Source organism: Crotalus tigris, unplaced genomic scaffold (genome assembly GCF_016545835.1).
Source record: "Crotalus tigris isolate CLP2741 ecotype Arizona unplaced genomic scaffold, ASM1654583v1 scf7180000017690.20705106771:4171800, whole genome shotgun sequence".
NCBI classification, from domain to species: Eukaryota; Metazoa; Chordata; class Lepidosauria; order Squamata; family Viperidae; genus Crotalus; species Crotalus tigris.
The window spans coordinates 569,067-594,213 of NW_024096569.1; the positions used below are offsets into that span (position 1 = coordinate 569,067).

A 25,147-nucleotide genomic window follows, 5' to 3' on the forward strand; every position below is an offset into this window, starting at 1 on the left:
GTGACTAGCACAGCAGGGCAGAAATGGAGAAAGTTTGCTGGAAATTAGAAATTAGAACAAATAATTGGTAGAACGGGGCTTTCCTGCAGAAGCAGCGAATGCTCCAACACTGGAAGTTTTAAGAAGAGACTGGACAGCCATTTGTCTGAAATGGTGTAGGGTTTCCTGCCTGAGGAATTCTGGGAGTTGAAGTTCACCAGTCATCAAAGGGCCAAGTCACTAAATGAAGTACTGTAAGTCAAGGACTAGCATTATAAAGTCCTTGATGAGAAAATCAGGCAACATCTGAATCTCCCGCACGGCCAAAGGTGCTTTTTATTTCTGCACTTCCAGCTTTGCAAGCCAAACCGGAAAAAGGTGACCCTTTTTGTGGACTTCTGGGTGGGAGTTTTGTGTTCGCAGCAAATTCCCTGGACAAAATTTTGGAGATTCTGCCTTGTCAGCAAACGGCTCCCTTCTGGAAAAATGCTTGTTCGGTAATTTCCCCCCACCACCACCACACCTCTTGTAAAATAGTGTCAAGGAGTCCACGCTGGAGGTGTGAGTAAGTTCTCCTTTGGGGGGGGGGGGTTATGGCCTAACCTCCAGAGAGTTTCTTGCTGTGCAGAAAAATGGCGCATGGTTTTTTGAGCCACAAACACAGCAGATTGTGCTGATCTCAGACGAGGAGAATAATAATAGTAGTAATAATAATAATAATAATAATAATAATAATAATAATAATAATAATACAAGGTCATCTAGTCCAACGCCCTGCTCAGGCAGGAAACCCTAGACCATTTCAGACAAATGGCTGTCCAGTCTTTTCTTAAAAACTTCCAGTGTTGGAGGAGGAAGGAAGGAAGGAAGGAAAAGGAAGGGGAAAAAAGAATAACAGAATAACAGACTCCGAAGGGATCTTGGAGGTCATCTAGTCCAACCCCCTGCTCAGGCAGGAAACCCTAGACCATTTCAGACAAATAGCTGTCCAGCCTCTTCTTAAAAACTTATAAGTCAAGGACCACTTGTAGTCCGTCCACCTTCAATGACAAAGTTGTGCTTTGTTGTTGCTGAATTTTGGGAAACACCCTGACCAGGTACAGGACAGCCATTTGGGGCTAATTCTGCCATTGGCTTGGCCCAGCTGCTGTTCTCAAGCCTGGCCCCTTCAAGATGAGTGGACTTCAACTCCCAGCATTCCCCAGCCAGCCATTTTTTTTTTCATTTTGCAGAAGTCAAGTTATATTATGTCTACCGCATTCCCACCGTCTATTAAGGAAGCTACAAAAAAAAATGTAGTAAAGTATTTTAGCCGCATCTCTTCTCGTCCTATTCCTGCTGGATGTGGGCAAAGCCCTGCTGGCTGGGGAATTCTGGGAGTCGACGTCCACCCGTGTTCAAATGGCCAAGGTGGAGAAACACTGGTTTAAACTACAACACTGTCTCAGGGGAAACACACCTTGGCTGGGGATAATGGGATTTGCCATGAAGCCACCTGGGGGGGCACCAACCAGGCGAGTATCCAGAACTTCACCTGTTTGTATCCTACCTCAAAAACCGACCACCTCTCTAGAAACAATCTTGGGGGGGGGGCAGATATGTTAGGCCCCAAAATGATAATAGAAAAAGAGATAGATAGATAGATAGATAGATAGATAGATAGATAGATAGATAGATAGATAGATAGATAGATAGATATGAAATAATAGAGATAGATAGATATGAAATAATAGATATAGGTAGATAGATAAATAGGAGATATAGATAGATAGATGAAAGGTGGGTAGATCATATAGCTAAGATAGAGAGAGATGCATAGATAGAAAGATAATGATAGATGATAGATAGATAGATAGATAGATAGATAGATAGATAGATAGATAGATAGATAGATATGGATGGATAGGTATAGAGAGATGGATAGATAGATAGATAGATAGATAGATAGATAGATGGAGAAAGGGATGCATAGATAGATAGATAGATAGATAGATAGAGATAGAGATGAAATGATAGATAGATAGATAGATAGATAGATAGATAGATAGATAGATAGGTGGGTGGGTGGGTGGATAGATGGATGGATAGATGGATAGAGATAGATAGATAGATAGATAGATAGATAGATAGATAGATAGATAGATAGATAGACAGATACATACATACATACATACATAGGGATAGATAGAGATAGATAGAGATGAAATGATAGATAGATAGATAGATAGATAGATAGATAGATAGATAGATAGATAGATAGAGATGAAATGATAGATAGGTGGGTGGGTGGGTGGGTGGGTGGATGGATAGATAGATAGATAGATAGATAGATAGATAGGGATAGATAGAGATGAAATAATAGATAGATAGATAGACAGACAGACACATAAACTGCTCTCCCTTAATATTTATGCAACATACGAAGCTAATTGGTGCGACGCCCCTCCTACCCGAAAGAGCCACGCCCACAGTCCGAACCGGGTTTTCCCAAACTGAATGGCTAGGCAGGTGGGAGGGGGGGAAGCGGGACCACTGCCCCCCCCATCCGACCCCCTCACCTACCCCGGGGGAGCGCCGTCGCCACCGGCGGCGTAACCCCACCCCCGCCTTCCGATTGGCCGGTGGAGAGAGCCAAGGCCCCGCCCTCCCACCTGCTCCCCCTCCAGGGCGCCCCCCCCCCCGGAGCCGAGCTGCCGATTAATCCCCAAAGCCTCTTAAGGACCAAGGACAGCGACGGGGTCAGCGGGGGGGGCGCGGGGGAGGGGGCGGCCCAGCGAGGGGACAGACTTCGCCCTGACCCCGGGGACCCCCCCCCGATCTCCCTCCAGCTGCTTGGACTCCGATTCCCATCATCCTCTCCCCCTCCACTATCCAGCTGCAACACAAACCCATCAATCTCCCCGGGGGGGGGGTTGTCTCCCCTCGGCTCTTTGATCTGCGGAGTGGGGGGGTCCTTTGGACGCCCCCCCCCGAAAGAGCCGCCAAGTTAAAACCTCGGCGGGGCAATGAAAGCAGGGGTCCTCCACGTCCTTGTGGAGGGGGGGTCCCTTCTTCCAGCCCACCGACCCCCCACTCATCCTTCTCCTTCCCACTCGGGAAAGAGGGGTGGGTGGGTGGGGAGACCCGGGGGTCCTTGCCAGGCCCCTTGTGGGGGGGAGAAGGAGGGGGCGCCCCCCTTTGCCCCGACCCCGCTTTGCCTCCCTGCCTGCCCCCCCCTACCGGCTCAGCCCGCTGCTCAGGGATCCGAAGCCGAATCCTGACCAGGTCGCGGGCAAGAGGCTCCGGGACCCCCCCTCCTAGGACCCCCAGACGACCCCAGCCCTCTTTTCTCCCCAGAAGCCCCCCCCCCGAGCGGCCCTACCTTGCAGCTTGCCCCCCCCCCTCCACCGGCTCAGCCCGCTGCTCGGGGATCCGGAGCCGAATTCTGACCAGGTGGCGGGCAAGAGGCTCCGCCCCCCCTCCTAGGACCCCCCCCAGACGACTCCAGGCCTCTTTTCCCCCCAGAAGCCCCCCCTCCAGCGGCCCTACCTTGCAGCCGAAGACGAGCGAGAGGGTTCGGTGGCTGCAGGTGACCTTGCACTGGCATAACACGGGAGAGCAGCAGCCCGGCCGTCGGAAGACTGCCGAGACCCGGGTCAGCCCCATAGCTCGGCCGGCCCTCGGGGGGCCCATCCGCTGCCCCACCGGCCCGCCGCCGCCGCCGCCCGCGCTGGCCGCACCTGCGCCGCGATCCGCCGCCCGCTCCAGCTGCTGCTCTTTGCCCCCCCCCCCCGCTGGCAGCCAGCCAACTCCAGTCTCCTCCTTCCCCCCCCCCCCATGACCGTTGCCCCCTCCCACTAGGTGCAGGGCATGGATCGGGCCCCAGGGAGGGGCGGTAGCGATGTGCCTCCTTCCCCACTCACACACACACACTTTCCAAACAGAAAGTCCTTGGGCGGCATCTGGACATAGGCTGCTCCTGCAACTGGAGGTTCTCTTTTGGCACTTCTCACTCAGGACAGGAAAAACCTGGTGTTTGGAAGGCCACAGACCACTCTACACACACACACACACACACACACATGCACGCGCACACACACACACACACACACAGAGACACGCGCGCGCACGCGCGCACACACACACACAGACCCATGTTCCTTGCAAGAAACTTACTTTTTACTTACTTAATTTTTATTCCACCTTTGTTACTTTATAAATAATTGAACACAGAGAACATACCCAGTACCTTCTATTTTCCCCATCACAACAACCCTGTGGGGTGGGTAGGGATGAGGGAGAATGATCAGGCCAAAGTTTCATGCATGCCTAAGGCGGGACTAGAACTCACCGCCACCTGGCGATTGGCCCAAAGTCACCCAGGTGGCTTTCATGCCTAAGGCGGGACTAGAACTCACCGTCTCCTGGTGATTGGCCCAAAGTCACCCAGCTGGCTTTCATGCTTAAGGTGGGACTAGAACTCACCGCCACCTGGCGATTGGCCCAAAGTCACCTAAGTGGCTTTCACGCCTAAGGCGGGACTAGAACTCACCGCCACCTGGCGATTGGCCCAAAGTCACCCAGGTGGCTTTCACACCTAAGGCGGGACTAGAATTCACCGCCACCTGGCGATTGGCCCAAAGTCACCCAGGTGGCTTTCATGCCTAAGGTGGGACTAGAACTCACCGCCACCTGGCGATTGGCCCAAAGTCACCCAAGTGGCTTGCACGCCTAAGGCGGGACTAGAACTCACCGCCACCTGGCGATTGGCCCAAACTCACCCAGGTGGCTTTCATTCCTAAGGCGGGACTAGAACTCACCGCCTCCTGGTGATTGGCCCAAAGCCACCCAATCGACTTAACGCTTAAGATGGAACTAGAACTCCGTGTCTCCTGGTTTGAGGACCAGCACCATCATCACATCACCCGTAAAACGTCCATTAAAAAAACCCATAAAATGTTCAGAACAACAAAAGCACCACCTTAACTTTTTTTTTGTTTTAATTATCCCGCACGGAGAAGCCTCGCTCATTCTTAAATGTTTACATCTGGTCGGTCCTCGCCTGAGGACTCCCAGCGCTGTGGACCACATCTGGAAACCACATCTGGATCACAAGAGACAGCCGTCGCGAGCCATTTCTGCATGTCCGCCAGGAACCCCGTTCATTCATTCCAGTGGTTCTCAACCTGTGGGTTGGGACCCCATTTGGGGTCGAACGACCATTTCACGGGGGTCGCCAAACAACGCAGTCCGCCATTTTTTTCCCCCTTTTCCTTAGCTGTGCTCCTCCCTTTTATTCTATTGGCTTTTGAAAGCCCATAGAATAGACTCTCTTGAATAGAGTCTAATTCTATTGGCTTTCAAAAGCCAATAGGAATTGTCCAGGCTGTCTCTGCCCTGCTGAGCCCGCCAAAAGTCCCATTCTGCAAACGGTGCTGCACCAGTTGAGTAGTCCTCGAGTTACGATCGGTTGAGTAGTCCTCGACTTACGGCCGGTTGGGGGTCGCGGCATTAAAAAGGTTGAGAACCACTGATTTATTCTTTTTAATATAGGTTCATGCTTCCCTTATAACCCTTTCGTTTAACGACCATTTGAAGTTACAGCACTAGAAAAAGTGACTCCGCACCAGTTCTCACACTTACGACCGTCGCGCCCCACCCCCCACCCCCGGGGTCACGGGATCAAAACTCAGCCGCTTAGCAACCGACTCGTATTTGCGACCGTCGGATGAGCAAAGCTGGATTCACTTAAGAAGTATGTCACTCACTTTACGACGGCGGTTATTCGCTTAGCAACGGCGGCAAGAAACGTCGTAAAGCGAGGCACGACTCACGTTTGAAGGGAGGCCAAACGCATTTAACAGCTGCCGCGGCTTACTACAACTCTCGCGCATATTCTGGGCGCAACTGCAGCCGTATGTTGAGGACTACCCGCCGTCTCAAAAGCATGTCCTGTGCCCGGATGGTTTTGGGGGAGCTGCAGAGGACCCCCAAGAACAGGGGGGGTTCTTTTTGCACACTTCTCTGACCTTATATAAATGACTTGGTTTTGTTCATTTTTCCTATTCTCTACTTGCCTGACCTTTCTGCATATAATATCAGAGTCCGCCCCTGATAGGGGAGATAATTGGGGTGAAATTGTAATGTATAAAAAAAATAAATATAAATTACTCAGTAGCACCACCCTTCACTGGCCTGCATGTTTTCACAAATAAATAATACGTAAATCAATGTTTCTTTTTGCTCCTGGCGGGGATGAAGACGTCTTTGCAGACGTCTCGTGACCGGACTAGGGAACATCATCAGTGCTGGAAGGCAAGGGGTGAACAAGCGTTGATGGTGATCCCTAGTTGGGTCATGAAATGTCTGCAAAAAACGACAAGCTCAGAGAGAACCTGGGATTCCACACTCTTCCTCCAGTTCTCCTCTTCCTCTTTCCTCCTTCCTTCTTCCTCCCCTCTGCAAACCCCACTCCCTTCTAGCACTGATCATGTTGCCTAGCTGGGTCATGAGACGTCTGCAAGGAAACCACCCAGCTCAGAGAGCATCAAGGACCCCATAATCTTCTTCTTCTTCCTCCTCCTCCTCCTCCTCCTCCTCTTCCTCTTCCTCTTCCTCCTCCTCCTCCCTTCTAGCTCTGATGACGTTCCCTAGCTGGGTCATGGGATGTCTGCAAGGAATCCACCCAGCTCAGAGAGCATCAAGGACCCCATAGTCTTCTTCCTCCTCCTCCTCCTCCTCCTGCTCCCTTCTAGCTCTGATGACGCTCCCTAGCTGGGTCATGAGACGTCTGCAAGGAAACCACCCAGCTCAGACAGCACTAGGGACCCACCCACCCTGTAAAAGGCATTGGGGGGCTCAGGGGATCGAAATGAGCTTCCTCCCCAGATGATAAGCATGGAGGAAGATAAGAGGAGCAACTTCAGTCCTTCTTTTCAACCCCACCTGCCCCCCCACCTCGCCCAAGCCGCCTTGGCCGGCAGCCCAGCCCTGCTTGCGTTATTCCAAGCTGGTTAATCCCTGGCTCAATCACAGATCTTCCCCACCCTTCTCTGGAGGGGGGCGGGAAAGAGCCCCACCCTCCTTCCCCAGCAAGGGAAGACGCCCTCAGCACCCCCAGAAGGGCTCTCTGCGTGATGCAGAATCTCCCTGCGCCCCAAAAGTGAATCACAAAGGCCAGCCCTGCCCTTCCAGCCTGACAGGGGAATTCTGGGAGTTGAAGTCTTAAGTGTGTCGTGCTGGCCGGGGAATTCTGGGAGTTGAACTCGACACATCTCCAAGCCGTCGAGGTTGAGAAACTCTGATCTAAGAGGGAACTGCCCCTTGCAATTAATTATCTCTATATTCTATTCTGTTCTGTTCTGTATTTTATTATTCTATTCTATTTTATTCTATTATTATTTCTTCTTCTCTTTTCTTTTCTCTTCTCTTCTCTTCTATTTTTATTCTATTCTATTCTATTCTATATTTTATTATTATATTCTATTCTATTATTTCTTCTTCTCTTTTCTTTTCTCTTCTCTTCTCTTTTCTCTGCTATTCTATTCTATTCTATATTTTATTATTCTCTTTTCTCTTCTTTATTCCTATATTCTATTCTATTATTATTTCCTCTTCTCTTCTTTATTCCTATATTCTATTCTATTCTATTCTATTCTATTCTATTCTATTCTATTCTATTCTATTCTATTCCATTCCATTCCATTCCATTCTATTTATTCTATTCTATTCTATTCTATTCTGTTCTGTTCTATTCTGTTCTATCTTCTATTCTATTCTATTCTTTATTCTATTCTAGTCTAGTCTATTCTAGTCTAGTCTTTATTATTATATTCTATCCTTATTCTATTCTGTATTTTATTATTTTATTTTATTTTATTTCTATTTTATATTTTATTATTCTATTCTATTCTATTTTATTCTATTATTTCCTCTTCTCTTCTCTTCTCTTCTCTTCTTTATTCCTATATTCTATTCTACTCTACTCTACTCTACTCTACTCTACTCTACTCAAGATTCTCCAAAATCTTGCTTCACCCACCATGCAGCGCTGGGCTCTGTTGTCTCCAAACTTGGCTACTTTTAAGACTTGCAGACTTCAACTCCCAGAATTCCCCAGCCAGCTCCCAGAATTCTGGGAGTCGAAGTCCACCCGTCTCAAAATTGCAAGGCTGGGAAACACTGAATTAAAACAAAACAAAACAAAACAGGAAAAAAACTGCTCCATAAGAGTCACTGAAGGCCTATATCAGCCAATCCACAAACATATCAAAATCATTTGTTAAAATGAATTAAGCCCCCACAACCCTTTTCTCTATGCAACATTTGTTTTTATCACAAAAGTTAAGAGCCTTTTCAAAACAACAGAATAACAGAGTTGGAAGGGACGGTGGAGGTCATCTAGTCCAACCCCCTGCTCAGGCAGGAAGCCCTATCGCATTTCAGACAAATGGTTGTCCAATCAGGAAGGAAGGAAGGAAGGAAGGAAGGAAGGAAGGAAGGAAGGAAGGAAGGAAGGAAGGAAGGATAACAAAATAACAGAGTTGGAAAGGACCTTGGAGGTCATCTAGTCCAACCCCCTGCTCAGACAGGAAATGCTATTCCATTTCAGACAAATGGTTGTCCAATCAGGAAGGAAGGAAGGAAGGAAAGAAGGAAGGAAGAACAGAATAACAGACTCGGAAGGGACCTTGGAGGTCATCTAGTTCAACCCCCCTGCTCAAGCAGGAAACCCTACACCATTTCAGACAAATGTCCATCTAGTCTCTTCTTAAAATCTTCCAGTGTCGGAGAAGGGAGGGAAGGAGGAAGGAAGGAAGGAAGGAAGGAAGGAAGGAAAAAAAGAATAACAGAATAACAGACTCGGAAGGGACCTTGGAGGTCATCTAGTCCAACCCCCTGCTCAGGCAGGAAACCCTGGACCATTTCAGGCAAACGGCTGCCCAGTCTCTTCTTAAAAACCTCCAGTGTTGGAGCACCCACCGCTTCTGGAGGCAGGTTGTTCCACCGATTATTATTTCTAATTTCCAGCAAACTTTCTCCATTTCTGCCCTGCTGTGCTAGTCACTCATTTCTGTCAACATTGATAAAAAGCACCCGGATTACAAAATTAGGGCCTTTGCCGCAGGTATTCCTGTCCCCACCCAGCGTCCATCCAGAGAGTGGGGGGGGGGAGCAATGAAAATACCAATATATCCGTTGAAGGCGAGTGACATATTTGAGGATCTCTGCAGCAGTTTCATGCAAGCCTCAGAAAGCTACACGGGGGACTTGAAAAGGCTGACGCAGCCCCCCCCCACACACACACCCCAAAACCCCCGCAAACCACAAACTGACCGCAGCCAAAGCAAGCACTAACCAACATTGAACAGGCAGGGGAACTTCCTATCTCTGTCTGATATCTGAAGCGGCTGGCACCCACAACTGACTTGCAAGGAAAGGGAGCATTGGGAGAAAAAGGAAAGAAGAAGTAACCAGGATAGGCAGTGACCTCTTTCTTCGCAGGGGGCTGGCTTGCATCTAGGCTGGGGAGGGGAGGGGGGGCTCCGATTGCCAATTAACCAGGATTGAAGGAGCAAGGATGTCCTGTATCCTGGGATGCTGCTCCTATGTTGGGGGGCAGAGAGGAAAAGCCTTTAAGAAGGGGTGGGCCGTGGGTCTCCAGGGGATGTGACCCCAGAGAGCAAGAATTTGGGGGGGCAGGTGAGAATTTACGGATGGGGGGCTGCTACACAGGCAAGGGGGGGCCCTCCAGTGGGAACGTACAGACGAAAAAAACCACAGAGGTGGTGGATCAGATATAGGACAATATTTGGGGCGCTGGAGGCCCCCCCCGAAGCGGCTGGGAATAAGAAAGGAGGAAAAGGGGGGGGAGTGACTCAGGGCACCCCAACATTATGCCCTTCCGCTTTTAGAGGTTATTTCATTATTTTAACACCAGAATCGGGGACCTCCGCAGTGGCAGCAGGAAGGGACGCCCTCAAAACATCGCTCAGGCTGCATGGGGATGGGGGGGGGTCTCAATCTTGGGGCCCAATTATCTCCGCCCCCCCTCCAGATACGCAGACATATCCCTGACACACATACAGAGAGCTGTCTCGAGCTAGCTTTCGGGCCGGGCGGGGGTCTCTCTGCGCATCCCCAAGTATTCGACCCAGAGGGGTACCTGTGCTTGGCCCGACCCCTCCCCACTCTTTTACCCCCTCCCACCACCACCTGTGGCTCTGGGGGAGACGCGAGGGCAAAGGCAGCGGGTTGCGGGGGGAGGGGGAGGCCGGGGGGGGCGAGACCCCCTGTGGATCGGAGGGGAGGGGTCCGAAAGATAGAAGAGGCGGACCTACCACGCAGAGGCACATAGAAGACAGTCTTTCCTTCGTCTTCATGGGGGTAGGGGGCGGAGGTGGGAGGGGGCCGCTGGGAGGGGGCCGCTGCCGCCGGAGGAAGGACGGAGCGCGGAAGGAGGGCGGCGGAGGGAGAGGAGGAGGAGGAGGAGGAGGAGAAGCGGGACGGCGGGGGCGGAGGAAGGCGATCCCAAAAAATTGATGCGGCAAGAAGGGAGGGGGCGAGTGTGTCTCTGTGTGTGTGTGTGTGTGTGTGTGTGTGTGTGTGTACGCGCGTGGAGGGAGGAAGGGCGGCGGGGGGAGGCCGTGGCAGGCGGGTGGGGGCGGCGGAGGGTCTGCTTGGACACTTGGGGGGGGGCTGAAAGCAATGTTTTTGGCCCCTTGCAAGGAGGACCGGCCGTGGCGGGGGGGGGCGGCTGCTCCGATGCCCGGGAAGGGGGGGGAGAGGCGAGAGACGCCGACCACCCCCATTGCAGCACGTCGGGAGGGGCCGGCCAGCCGGCCAGCGCAGGAGGAGCGGCGGAGACCGGGCCGGGGGTCCGCAGGGCGCCCGGACCCTCCCCTCTCGCCCTGGGGCGGCTGCAGGGGGGACCCAGACTGAGATGCGCGAGGGTCGCGGGGCTGGCCTTTGCGCACGTGTGTGGCGTACAGACGTGCGGAGGTCCCGGAGGGAGGGGGGAAAGAGAACAGAACCGGCCCTTCGGAATGGGAGGGGGCTACGAGGAGAGGAAGCCTCGTGTGAACCCCCCCATCCCCGGGCCTCTTTCCAGTGGGGCTTGCCGGGAGCGCCCGTCTCCCCACCCCAGCCCGCACGCGTGTAGGAAGAAACGTCTGAACTGCCCGCAACCCCGCCGCCCCGGAGGAATGCGACAGGGTTGGCGCAATGGCACACCGGCAGTAGATTCGGGGGTCGGGATGGGGGGTATCCCAGGGGTGCCTCAGCTGGGCCAGAATCAGCCCCCACTAGCCCCCTCGGGCCCTCCTGAGATCCGGCAGACGAGCCTCTCCCCGAGACCCCTCAAGGGGAGTCGGAGAGGCGGGGGGTCCCACTAAATTGGGGGGGGCAAGGCACCGTATCTGGGGCGGGGCGGAGCGTTCCCGGAAGTGGGTAGGTGGGCTGGCCAAGCCCAACTGCCTCGTCTTGAGGGATCGGAACCCGTTGAGGGGTCCCCGTGGGACCCCGACCCCCCCCCCAGCTGACCCAGGCATCCCTAGATATCCAGCCGCTGAGCTGCGGGACTCCGTTTGCCCATCTGGAGTATGGGCACAGCCAGATACTCCGTTTTGGAAAGGGCATCCCAGCCTTCCCCTGGGCAGGAACGATGGGTGTTGTAGTCCAGCCTCGGAGAGGAGGGCGAGGCCCACCCCTGCCCGTCCCCCCCCACACGCAAACCCAAAGAGGCGGGGTCACCCTTTCTCTCCCCCCCCACCCCCACCCCCACCCCTCTACCATCCGCAGTGATGCGTTTCCTACATTCATCCCAGCCTCCCGGTCCCTCCGTCGCTTAGCAACGGAGCCACCGGGGTTCTGGGGTTGTCATGGCGACCGGTCGGCTGCTTCCCGCATGGAAGCGATGGGGTCGGATTGTGTGAATGGGGCTGGGGACTGCTGGGGAGAGGGGGGGGGTGTCAGCAAGCGTGTCGTGCAACAAGCTTCGGAAAATAGGGGGAAGCCGAACAGGGTCTCCTGGGGTCAGGGGGTGGGTGGGGGGAGGGATTTGGGGGGGCTAAGAAGGGGGGGTCAGGATGGCCTGGAAGCAATCGCCCCCCTTCCTTGCAAGGATGAACTTTTAAAAAAAAACTCCATCTTTCCGTTTTTCAGCTGCAAAACTATTTCCTCTTCCCCATTTTAGCTTCATCTTCAGCAGTCTCCAAGAGACCCCCCCCCTTCCCCCTGGATATTCTGGATATAAATTCACATTAATCTAAGAGGGAATATGTATTTTAAGTAATATACTATGACTGTTTCTTTTTCTCCTATCCCTTAAAGCGGAGAGATTGGAGAGGAAGGGATTATAAGAGAGTAAGCAGGGCCACAATGATTATGTTGGCTGCGGAATTCTGGGAGTTGAAGTCCATCCATCTTAAAAGTTGCAGGGCTGGCTGGGGAATTCTGGGAGTCGAAGTCTACAAAGTTGCATGCCTGTCCAGTCTCTTCTTTAAAAACCTCCAGTATTTCTGCGCACACACAAACCATCTCCACACACACACACACACACACACACACACACCGGAGCAATTCCTACCGAGCCGGTCAGTTCTCCCTGGTCATTAAGCCTGACCTCCACTGCCCGCCCCCCAAACAATCCCCAAGACCCCCTTTTTCCCATAACCGCAAAGCCGGTGCAGGCGACACCCGTTTTTTCCAAACTCTGCAAGAATCTGCTTCGGCCAATTGTTTGGGATCCTTACAAACTCTCCCCAAAATAATGAAAAGGAGAACCAACCGGTGGATTTAAGCCCCTTCAAGATCCCCTCCTCCCCAGTTTTGGACCTTTTAATGGGGAGGGGTAGATTTAGTAAGAGTTATAATAATAATAATAATAATAAAGTTGGAAGGGACCTTGGAGGTCATCTAGTCCAACCCCCTGCTCAGACAGGAAACCCTAGACCATTTCAGACAAAGTGCTGTCCAGTCTCTTCTTAAAAACTTCCAGTGCTGAGGGAGGGAGGGAGGGAGGGAGAGAGAAAGAAAGAAAGGAAAGAAAGAAAGAAAGAAAGAAAGAAAGAAAGAAAGAAAGAAAGAAAGAAAGAAAGAAAGAAAGAAAGAAAGAAAGAAAGAAAGAAAGATAGACTTGGAAGGGACCTTGGAGGTCATCTAGTCCACCTCTACAAGAAGGACTTTTTAAAAAAGCAAAAACGCAAAGATCAGATTGCGGCTGTCTAAAAAAGAACGGGATCCCAATCAGATGCCCTGCATATAGTCCTCGTTTTACGACGGTTCGTTTAGTGACAGTTCGAAGTTACAGCGGTGCTGGAAAAAAAGCGACTTGGGTCTGTTTTTCATACGGCCAAGGCAGCATCGCCCTGGTCACCCGGGATCAAAATTCGGATATAAGGAACAGCTGCTGGAATTGGGTATCTCTAGTTTAACGAAGAGAAGGATGAGGGGGGACATGATAGCAGTGTTCCAGTATCTCAGGGGCTGCCCCAAAAAAGAGGGAGTCAAGCTGTTCTCCAAAGCGCCTGAAGGCAGGACAAGAAGCAACGGATGGAAACTCATCAAGGAGAGAAGCAACCTGGAACTAAGGAGAAACTTCCTGGCAATTAGAACAATTAACCAGTGGAACCATCTGCCTCCAGAAGCTGTGAATGCTCCAACACTGGAAGTTTTTAAGAAGAGACTAGACAGCCGTTTGTCTCAAATGGTATAGGATTTCCTGCCTGAGCAGGGGGTTGGACTAGATGACCTCCAAGGTCCCTTCCAACTTTTTTTTAATTATTATTATTATTATTACTGACTCGCTTAACAACAGGAATTTTGGCCTCCACTTTCAAGGGACGGCCGGTAAAACTGCGCAAGAGAGAGAAAGAAGGCCAGGCAGCCTAAACTTGATAAGGTTCACAAACTCCAAACATACACAGCCAACAACCCTGGTGCACACACAGCATCCTGGCCTGGGAGACTCGGGCCTGATCATCTACAGATCCTCCTTGTTGTGTTGTTGTAAACTCTGCAGGCGAATCCCCTTCTTCCAGCCCTGATTATGTTCTCTAGTTGGGTCACGAAACGTCTGCAAGAAAACCACCCAGTTCAGAGAGCATCAAGGACCCCCATAGTCTTCCTCCTCTTCCACTCCACACATCCCACTCCCTTCTAGCACTGATGATGTTCCCTAGTTGGGTCACAAAATGTCTGCAAGAAAACCATCGTTCAGAGAGTGCCAAAGACCCCCATAGTCCTCCTCTTCCTTCCTTCCTTCCTTCCTTCCTTCCTTCCTTCCTTCCTTCCTTCCTTCCTTCCTTCCTTCCTTCCTCCCTCCCTCCCTCCCTCCCTCCCTCTTTCCTTCCTTCCAGCACTGATGGTAGTTCATGAAACGTCTGCAAGAAAACAAGCAAGCTCAGAGAGCATCCCCACAGTTCTCCTCCTCCTCCTCCTCCACTCCACACACCCCACTCCCTTCTAGCACTGATGATGTTCCCTAGTTGGGTCATGAAATGTTTGCAAGGAAACCACCCAGCTCAGAGAACACCAAGGACCCCCATAGTCCTCCTTCCTTCCTTCCTTCCTTCCTTCCTTCCTTCCTTCCTTCCTTCCTTCCTTCCTTCCTTCCTTCTAGCACTGATGACGTTCCCTGGTTGGGTCATGAAACGTCTGCAAGAAAGCCACCAAGCTCAGAGAGCACCAAGGACCCCGCAGTCTGTCCTTCCTTCCTTCCTTCCTTCCTTCCTTCCTTCCTTCCAGCACTGATGATGGTTCCTGAAACGTCTGCAAGAAAACCACCATGTTCAGAGAGCATCAAGGACTCCACAGTCCTCCTCCTCCTCCTCCTCTAGGAAAACCCCACTCCCTTCTATCACTGATGCTATTGCCTAGATGGTTCAGGAAACGTCTGCAAGGAAGCTCAGAGACCCCCAAAGGACCCCACAATTCAACCCTGAGCTACAGAGTTTGTCTGCTAGGTTTGGTCAAACCCCAGATCCAGAGCAAAGCCCTGGATGGGAATGTTGCTCCCAGCCGCCCTGCAACATAGCCTTTGTAGTCCTCAGGACATGCAACCGGTCCGTTGGTGTCCGAACAGGGTGCAAGGACATTTCACGAAATTCTAGAGTAGGACGGAAAAGGTCAGAAGGAAAGGCCTGAGACCAGACCGGTCAATTCTAGTCAGAATTGCAGAGATATGGACTGCCTCTCCCCATTTCCTCCCATTAAAGATGGTCCTGGACTGGAAAAAATTCAGAGAAGAGCAACTAAGAGGATCCAAGGCCTGGAGACTAAAACCTACGAAGAACGGCTGCGGGATTTGAATCTGGCTAGTCTGGAGAAAAGAAGAAATATAACAATAATAATAATAATAATAATAATAATAATAATAATAATAATAATAATAATAAATGATAAAATTAAACTGCTCTGGGACTTCAGAATTCAAACAGACAAGCACCTGCAACATAACACCCCAGACTTAACAATTGTCGATAAGAAAGACAAAAAAGTCTGGAGAGTGGACGTGGCAGTGCCTGGAGACGGCAGAATAGACGAGAAAGAACTGGAGAAGATAACAAAATACAAAGACCTACAAATAGAAACAGAAAGACTGTGGCAAAAGCAAGCAAGGGTAGTACCAATAGTCATAGGCTCCTTGGGTGCAATCCCAAAACAACTGGGTTCATATTTTTAGTGTTATTAACTATATATATAGTTAATATATATATATATATATATATATATATATTATATATATATATATATATATATATATATATATATATATATATAAGACACTTCCAATTTTACGCGGGAGAAAACCCGAACAACCAAAGACCTACATATATATATATATATATTATATATATATATATATATATACACACACACACACACACACACACACACACACACACACATATTGCTTACTGGTGTACACCGCTTAGAGAGTGCTTGCACTTAAAACGGTATATAAGTATCATAAATAAATAAATCTTGGAGGTCATCTAGTCCAACCCCCTGCTCAAGTAGGAAACTCTAGACCATTTCAGAAAAATTAAAACTTAAAAACCTCAAGTGTTGGAGAAGGGAGGGAGGGATGGAGGAAGGAAGGAAGGAAGGAAGGAAGGAAGGAAGGAAGGAAGGAAGGAAGGAAGGAAGGAAGGAAGGAAGGAAGGAAGGAAGGAAGAACAGAATAACAGACTCGGAAGGGACCTTGGAGGTCATCTAGTCCAACCCCCTGCTCGGGCAGAAAACCTTATGCTATTTCAGACAAATGGCTGTCCAGTCTCTTCTTAAAAACTTCCAGTGTTGGAGAAGGGAGGGAGGGAGGGAGGGAGGAAGGAAAGAGATGAGAATGAAAAGGAGAGAGGGAGAGAGGGAGGAAGAGAAAAAGAAAAGGGGAAAACAAAAGAAAGAAGAAAGAAGAAAGAAACAGAAAGAAAGAAAATAGACAAAAAGGAGGGAGGGAGGGAGGGAGGGAAGGATAAGTCACTTAAAAAATTGGCTTATGACCAATCCTCACACTTAAGACCATCGCAGCATCCCCACAAAATTTGGGTGCTTGACAACCGGCAGAGATTGAGGATGGCTGCCCTGTCCTGAATGTGTGTTTGTCTGTGTGCGCGCGTGTGTGTGCGTATGTCACATGATCACCTTTCTCTGCCGGCTTCTGACCAGCATTGTCAATGGGGGGGGGCAGATTCCCTCAGTGACCATGTGATTCGCTTAACGATCATGTGGTTCGCTTAGCAACAGCAACGTCTGGCGCGACTCACTTAACAACTGCCTTGCTTAACAACGGACATTCTGGCCTCAATTGTCGTCGTCAGTTGAGGACTTCCTGGACAATACCAGCTTGCGGGACACACACACACACACACACACACACACACACACACACACACACACACACACACTGCTCCTTTCTGGAATCCCTTCTCCTCAGGGTCTATTGGGCCTCCGCCCTGCTCTCCTTTAGACAACCCTCCAAGCTGGCGAGATTCGCATCCAGGCTCAACGGAGGACAGATGGCCAGAATGTTCAATGTTGGGTCTACTTAGCCCAGTGCACAGACAAAAAATAAAAATAATAAAAAAAAAATTCTGCATTTTGTGGCTGGTTCTTAGGAAAGTGTTTAATTTTCCATACAGCCTTGAGCCTTTTTTTCTCTCTCTCTCTCTCTCTTTTTAATTTGGCATCACTTATTGTGCTTCGCTTCCGCCAGATGTTCAAACTGGATCTGGCATTTTGGATCACCCAAGGTTCTTCCTGAGGATCTGGGACAGGCAGATGTTCGTGTCTGATGGGGTTACAACTATATCCTGGCAGGACATCAGCTTTTTCCAAGCAAAGCCACCTTGGGCAACGGACCCCGTTGTGATTTTTTTTTTTGTCAAGTCAACCAGCAATTGCAACTTTGCCATCGACCGATCGGGACCTTATCAATTCCATAGAACGTAGGAAAGAGAGAATAACGCACTTGGAAGGGACTTTGGAGGTCATCTAGTCCAACCCCCTGCTCAAGCAGGAGATTCCCCTACAATTTGAGCCAACTGGCTATCCAGTCTCTTTTTAAAAGCCTCCAATGATGGAGCACCTACAACTTCTGAAGTTGCACTAGTTGATTGTTCTCACTGTCAGGAAGTTTCTCCTTAGTTCCAGTTTGCTTCTCTCCTTGATTAGTTTCTTGTCCTGCCTTCAGGCGCTTTGGAGAATAGGGGGACCCCCTCTTCTTTGGGGTAGCCCCTCAAATACTGGAACGCTGCTATCATGTCACCCCTAGTCCTTCTTTTCATTAAACTTTATCCGAAATATGTGAATGAGAATAGAACAGAATAAAATATAGAATAGAATAATAATAGAATATAGAATGTAGAATAGAATAGAAAATATGGAATGGAATAGAATAGAATAAGAAATAGAATAAAATAAGAATAGAATAGAATAGAATAGAATAGAATAGAATAGAATAGAATAGAATAGAATAGAATAGAATAGAGCTGGAAGGGACCTTGGAGGTCTTCTAGTCCAGCCCCCTTTTTCAAGCAGGAGAACCTATACCATCTCAGACAGGTGATTGTCCAGTCTCTTCACGGTGCGTTGCTTGAAAATAGAATTGCACTCAGTTCAGTGACAATAATAATAACTTGAACTTGCCAGTAACTGTGAGAAGGACCTCAGAGTCCTAGTGGACCATCACTTAGATAGGAGGCCAGCCGTGTGCTGCAGCTGCCAAAAAGGCCAACCCAGTGCTAGGCTGCATTAACAGAGGGACAGAATCAAGATCACATGAAATATTAATACCGCTTTACAAGGCCTTGGTAAGGCCACACTTGGAATACGGCATCCAGTTTTGGTCACCACGATTTAAAAAAGATGTTGAGACTCTGGAAAGAGTGCAGAGAAGAGCAACGAAGATGATTAGGGGACTGGAGGCTAAAACATATAAGGAACGGTTGCTGGAATTGGGAATATCTAGTTTAATGAAGAGAAGGACGAGGGGGGACATGATAGCAGCGTTCCAGTATTTGGGGGGGGGCTGCCAAAAAGAAGAGGGAGTGATGTTATTCACCAAAGCACCAGAAGGCAGGACAAGAAAGAACGGATGGAAACTGATCAAGGAGAGAAGCAACCTGGAATTAAGGAGAAACTTCCTGACAGGACAATTAACCAGTGGAACAGCTTGCCACCAGAAATCGTGGGTGCTCCATCCCTGGAGGGTTTTAAGAAGAGGCTAGAGAGTCACCTGTCTGAGATGGTGTAGGTTCTCCTGCTTGAGCAGAGGGCAGGACTAGAAGACCTCCAAGGTCCCTTCCAGCTCTATTCTATTCTACTCTACTCTACTCTACTCTACTCTACTCTACCCTACTCTACTCTATTCCTTATTTCTATTCTATTCTATTCTATTCTATTCTATTCTATTCTATTCTATTCTATTCTATTCTATTCTATTCTATTCTTATTCTATTCTTATTCTATTCTATTTCTTATTCTATTCTATTCCATTCCATATTTTCTATTCTATTCTACATTCTATATTCTATTATTATTCTATTCTATATTTTATTCTGTTCTATTCTCATTCCATATTTCCTATTCTATTCCATTCCTTATTCTATTCCATTCCTTATTCTATTCTATGCTATGCTATGCTATTCTATTCCTTGTTCTATTCCTTGTTCTATTCCTTATTCTATTCTATTCTATTCTATTCTATTCTATTCTATTCCTTATTCTGTTCTGTTCTGTTCTGTTCTATTAATTTATGTGACACCCTATCAAACTAGCCACCCTCTGAAATAGTTTGAAACATGGAGTAACAAGGAAGCAAAACCCATTACTAGCTTTCCCCCCCCCCTCCATCCTGGTGACTAAGTGGGAACTGCAAAGCTGAAGGCAGTTTACTGTAGCCAGAACAGAGGTTTCTTCACATGTTTTTTTTAAAAAAATTGATAGCAAATAACCAACAATAATAACAACAGCATCTTCCAAGGAACAAACGCTACTTTGCTTTGCTCAGAGTGCCTTTTCAATGCCGGGGGCTACGAAGAACTCTGATCATTCCCCGTTATGTCACTAAGGGAGACTAACCACCATCAAGCTATTGCAGGCAGTCCTTGACGTAACTGCAGCTCATTGAGTGACCGCCGGTAGTTACAACGGCAGTGAAAAAAACTAACTTACGACCGCTTTTCACCCTTAACGACCGCGGCATCACCCACCTGGTCACGGGTTCCAAATTCAGACGCTTGACAAGTGACTCATATTTACGACAGTTTGCAATGTTCCACCGGGGCCACGGGAGCCCCTTTGGCGACCGTCTGACAAGCAAAGTCACTTCACAACCACGTTATTAACTAATAATAATAATAATAATAATAATAAAAATAAAAGTTGGAAAGGACCTTGGAGATCATCTAGTCTAACCCCCTGCTCAGGCAGGAAATGCTATACCATTTCAGACAAATAATAATAAAAAAGTTGGAAGGGACCTTGGAGGTCATCTAGTCCAACCCCCTGCTCAGGCAGGAAACCCTATTACCATTTCAGACAAATGGCTGTCCAGTCTCTTCTTAAAACTTCCAGTGTTGGAGAAGGGAGGGAGGGAGCGAGAGAGAAAGAAAGAAAGAAAGAAAGAAAGAAAGAAAGAAAGAAAGAAAGAAAGAAAGAAAGAATAACAGACTCAGAAGGGACCTTGGAGGTCATCTAGTCCAACCCCCTGCTCAGGCAGAAAACCCTATACCATTTCAGACAAATAATAAAAAAAAGTTGGAAGCGACCCTGGAGGTCATCTAGTCCAACCCCCTGCTCAGGCAGGAGACCCTATACCAGGGGTAGGCAACCTTGGCTCTTTTATGGCTCAGGAATTCTGGGAGTTGAAGTCCACGAGTCATAAAAGAGCCAAGGTTGCCTACCCCTGCCCTATACCATTTCAGAACTGTCCAGTCTCTGCAGTGATTTGCTTAATAAGTGTGGTGAGAAAGGTCATAACGTGGGGTAAAATTCACTTCACAGCTGTCTTGCTTAGCGACACAAATATTGGGCCCAACTGTAGTCGTAAATCAAGGACTTCCTATATTCTTGCAAAGCCCGCATCAGTTCCAGATGGCTCTCTCCCACCATCTAGGCTAAAAACACAGCCTGGTTTGGCTGGAACTGATCCCACGAATCAGGGTTAAAATCAACCACCCCCTACTTGCTGTGTGAACCAGGAAGTTGGTACTTTCCAGAGCAACGGATATCAAAAAAAATTCAAATTTCATGCCCAGAAAGAGCTTTCAAAAAGTCAAAAAGCAGCACAAAGGCAAAGAGGGAAATGCAGGAAAAAAATCCGTAGAGGTGTGTTTTTCTGGACCTCCGCTGCTTTAAGATGGGTGGACTTCAACTCCCAGAATTCCTTGAGCACTTTGGATGGAACAGAATCACAGACTCGGAAGGGACCTTGGAGGTCATCTAGTCCAACCTCCTGCTCAGGCAGGAAACCCTACACCATTTCAGACAAATGGCTGTCCAGTCGCTTCTTAAAAACCTCCAGTGTTGGAGCATTCACCGCTTCTGGAGGCAGGTAATTCAACCTCTCCTGCAACTCAATCTTTGAAACGGCTCCCTGCCTGCCCGCTTCAGCACGGTAAAAGCTACATTATTTGCCAGCTGTCTTTAAAAAAAAAAAAAAATCTTGCCCTCCATGAGGACTAGACACTTGGAAAACTGGCTGAGGACAGCATCAAAGCTTCTGGGGGAAAAAAAAAGACCCCGGGAAAAAAGTTGCAGAGAAGAGCAACAAAGATGTTGAAGGACTTGGAGGCAAAAACATACGAAGTTGCAGGAATTGGGGAACGGCCAGTCTAGAGAAAAGAAGGACTCTTTGTGTGTGTGTGTGTCTGTGTGTGTGTGTGTGTGTGTGACATGATAGCAGAATTCCAGTATTTGGGGGCTGCCCCAAAGAAGACGAAGGGGGTCCACCTATTCTGCAAAGCACCCGAAGGCCGGACAAGAAGCAACGGATGGAAACTAATCAAGGAGAGAAGCAACCTAGAACTAAGGAGAAACTTCCGAATAGTGAAGACAATTAACCAGTGGAACTCCTTGCCTCCAGAAGTTGTGAGTGCTCCAATACGGGAGGCTTTTAAGAAAAGATTGGACAACCATTTGTCTGAAATGGAATAGGGTCTCCTGCTTGAGCAGGGGGTTGAACTAGATGACCTCCAAGGACCCTTCCAACTCTATTATTATTATTATTATTATGGATCATCGCACAGTCAGCCAGATGTTCAGACTGGATTTGGCATTTTGTCTACCTATCGAGTCCTTACCCAGGACCTGGGATAGGCAGATGTGGATGTTTGATGGTATTACAGGTATCGTCGCAGGATGGAAGCAGTTCCTAGTAAGGCTGCCTTTTGCAATTGACTAATAGCGAATTTGTCAATGCCGATAATGGTGTCCAAGTGGTGCTCCAGTTGTTTTGGGATTGCACCCAAGGCGCCTATGACTATTGGTACTACCCTTGCTTGCTTTTGCCACAGTCTTTCTATTATTATTATTATTATTACTACTACTGCTACTACTACTACTACTACTACTACTACTACTACCACCACCACCCAGGTCCCTTCCAGCCCTGTGATTCTATGATTCTGTCCTGCTTGAGCAGGGGGTTGGACTAGATGACCTCCAAGGTCCCTTCCAACTCTATTATCCCGTTACGAGCACAACTCAGCCCCGAATTTATATTGCTAAGTGAGAAATTTATTAAGGGACTTTTCTGGCCACGTTTATTAAGCAAATCACCCCAGTTGTTAAATTAGTCACCCGGTCGTTAAGCGAATCCGGGTTCCCCATTTGACTTTGCTAGTCAGGTGGCCACAAAAGGGGGATCACGTGACACACACACACACGGGACGCCGCGACCGTCACAAAGAGGAGTCAGCTGCCAAAAGCATCCGAATGTAGATCATGAGGGACACCGTGATGGCCATTAAGTGTGAAAAACGGCCCTTTTTTCCAGCGTCGTCATCACTCTGAATCGTCACTAAGTGAACTGTTCTAACTGATGCAGAGATGGGAGTCCTCTCTGGCATCCTACGCCGAGCACTGGGCGAGAAAATGCACACTGTACATGCTCAGAGGCACTCTCAATGGATCTCTCTCTGTGTCTCTCTAATTCTTTCTTTCTTTCTTTCTTTCTTTCTTTCTTTCTTTCTTTCTTTCTTTCTTTCTTTCTTTCTTTCTGTTCTCTCTCTCTCTCACACACACACATGCCAAGCATTGAAGCCTTGCGTGCTCAGAGGCACTCTCGCTGGATCTCTCTCTCTCTCTCTCTCTCTCTCTCTCTAATTCTCTTTTTCTCTGTCTCTTTCTTTCTCTTTCTTATTTTCTCTCTCTCTCTCTCTCTCTCTCTCTCTCTCTCACACACACACACACACACACACACTGAGCACTGAAGCCTTGCGTGTGAGAAAAAGCACACTGTGCATGTTCAGAGTTACTGAATCTTTCTGTCTCTCTCTCTCTCTCTCTCTCTCTCTCTCTCTCTCACACACACACACACACACACACGCCGAGCATCGAAGCCTTGTGTGCAAGAAAAAGCACACTGTGCATGCTCAGAGGCACTCTCGCTGGATCTCTCTCTCTCTCTAATTCTCTTTTTCTCTGTCTTTCTTTTTCTTTCTTTCGCTCTCTCTTTCATTTTCTCTCTCTCTCTCTCTCTCTCTCTCACACACACACACACAAAGCACCGAAGCCTTGCGTGTGAGAAAAAGCACACTGTGCATGTTCAGAATTACTCTCTCTCTCTCTCTCTCTCTCTCACACACACACACACACACACAACTCACACAGACACACACACACACCCCCTAGGAGCAGGAGGCAGATGAGGCTTGGTTCCTCTCTCAATGACACCCCTAATAAATGCCCATAAAAATCAATCCACAGGCAGAGAGGAGAGACGGGAGGGCAATGAGGGGAGGGTCCCCCCTCTCTCGTCCTGGAGGGGGGGGCGGGGGAAGGGTCCAGCGGGGGGGGAGGGTGTCCTGAGAGGAGATGGAGCCCCTTCCCTTTGGGCTGGGGAGGGGAGGGTGCCGGCAAGGAGTGGGTGCCAGGGGCTGCGGGAAAGGATGCGGGGGGGGGGGCGTTGCTGTGCGTTGCCCAAAATAATCCCCCCTACGCATCCGCGATCCCGTTATCCCTGGTTGCCATGGCAGCCCAGAGGCAGCCGAGGCGGATGGGAAGCCGGGAGGAACGGCGAGGTGGGGGGGCGAGGTGGGGGGGGTCTTTTCAAGGTCGGGAGGGGGGGGCGAGGGAGGAAGCCCGGAAGGAAGGGCTTGAGCTTCGGGGGGGGGTCTCCCTTGGACCCGGTGGGCTTTCCTTTGGAATGCCACTTGTCGGAGTTTCTGATTTACAGCCGTGCCCCCCCTCCCCTCCCCTCCCTCATTTGGCTCTGGGAGATGGGCAGCAGCCCACCCGACTCTGCAAGGCCGCCAGGGCGTGGGACTACAACGCCCATGCTTCCCCTCGGACTACAGGCCCCATGGCTCTCCCTGCTTGGCCTTAGCGCTGGTTCAACGCTGAGGTTTGGTGCAACCGGGGATGGCTCTGGGGGGAATGGATTTGGGGGGGGCTGCAGGGGGGGAAGAATGAGGACTGCCCCCTCCAGCCCAGAGACTTTCTCCTAAACAGGACACACACACACACACACACACACACACACACACACACACATTCTGCAGGCTGAGCCTCCCCCCCCCAAGGCCCCAGTTTGTTCTCTCCTGCAGAGGCAGCTGCCCCAAAGGAGGGGGCTCTGGGTGGGGGGCAAAGGGTGGTCTGGAGCCCCCAGTTCAGGGGCTGTGGGAAGGGGGGCTTGGAAGGTTCCTGGGCGCCAGGAACCTGGGAGGGAGGGAGGGAGGGAGGGAGGGAGGGAGGAAGGGAGGAAGGGAGGGAGGGAGGGAGGGAGGGAGGGAGGGGGAGATAAAGGGATAGAGGGAGGGAGGGAGGTATAGGAATAAGAAGGAAGGGAGGAAAGGAGGAAGGGAAGGGAAGAAGGGAGGGAGAGGAATGAGAATGGAGGGAGGAAGGGAAGGAAAGAAGGAAGGAAAGGAAGGAAAGAAGGAGGGAAAGGAAGGAAGGAAGGGAGAGAGGGAGGGAGGTATAGGAATAAGAAGGGAGGGAGGGAGGGAGGAAGGAAAGAAGGAAGGAAGGGAGAGGGAGGGGGGAGGAAGGAAGGAAGGAAGGAAGGAAGGAAGGGAAGAAGGGAGGGAGAGGAATGAGAATGGAGAGAGGAAGGGAAGGAAAGAAGGAAGGAAAGAAGGGAGGAAGGGAAAGAGGGAGGGAAGGAAGGAAGGAAAACAGGGAAGGAGAGGAAGGAAGGAAGGATGAGAGGAAGGAAGGGAGGGAGGAAGGGAGAGAGGGAGGGAGGTATAGGAATGGGAAGGAAGGGAAGGAAGGAAGGAAGGAAGGAAGGAAGGAAGGAAGGAAGGAAGGACGGGACCTTTGAGGGCAGCCCCCCCAGCACCTCCTGCCAATCCCCAATGCCCCCTCCCCCACCAGTCCAAGGAAGTATTGGGAGACCTGAAAGGAACCACATGCCACCTAATTGGCTCCTAACTCAAGATTCTAGTCCCTATGAAGACGCGACCAATTCCTGAGGGTATTTCAGGGGTATTGCATTTTTTTAAAATCATACACGTAGTCCTCA

The 25,147-nt window shown here is 49.5% G+C and overlaps 1 protein-coding gene across 6 annotated transcripts in view; it reads right to left on the reverse strand.

Moving 5' to 3' along the window:
• The window catches only part of DLG4 (discs large MAGUK scaffold protein 4), a 98,346-nt gene that overhangs the window by 48,358 nt on the left and 24,841 nt on the right, over positions 1–25,147 (reverse strand). For 2 of the 6 annotated variants that reach the window (XM_039337892.1, XM_039337889.1), the window contains exon 1: positions 3,508–3,691. The exons of the other annotated variants lie outside the window; for them this stretch is intronic. In XM_039337892.1, coding sequence (XP_039193826.1) covers positions 3,508–3,651 — 144 coding nt within the window. In that variant the 5' untranslated portion in view covers positions 3,652–3,691. Of the gene's footprint in view, positions 1–3,507; positions 3,692–25,147 lie in introns of those variants that run through there. 6 annotated transcript variants of the gene reach the window in all.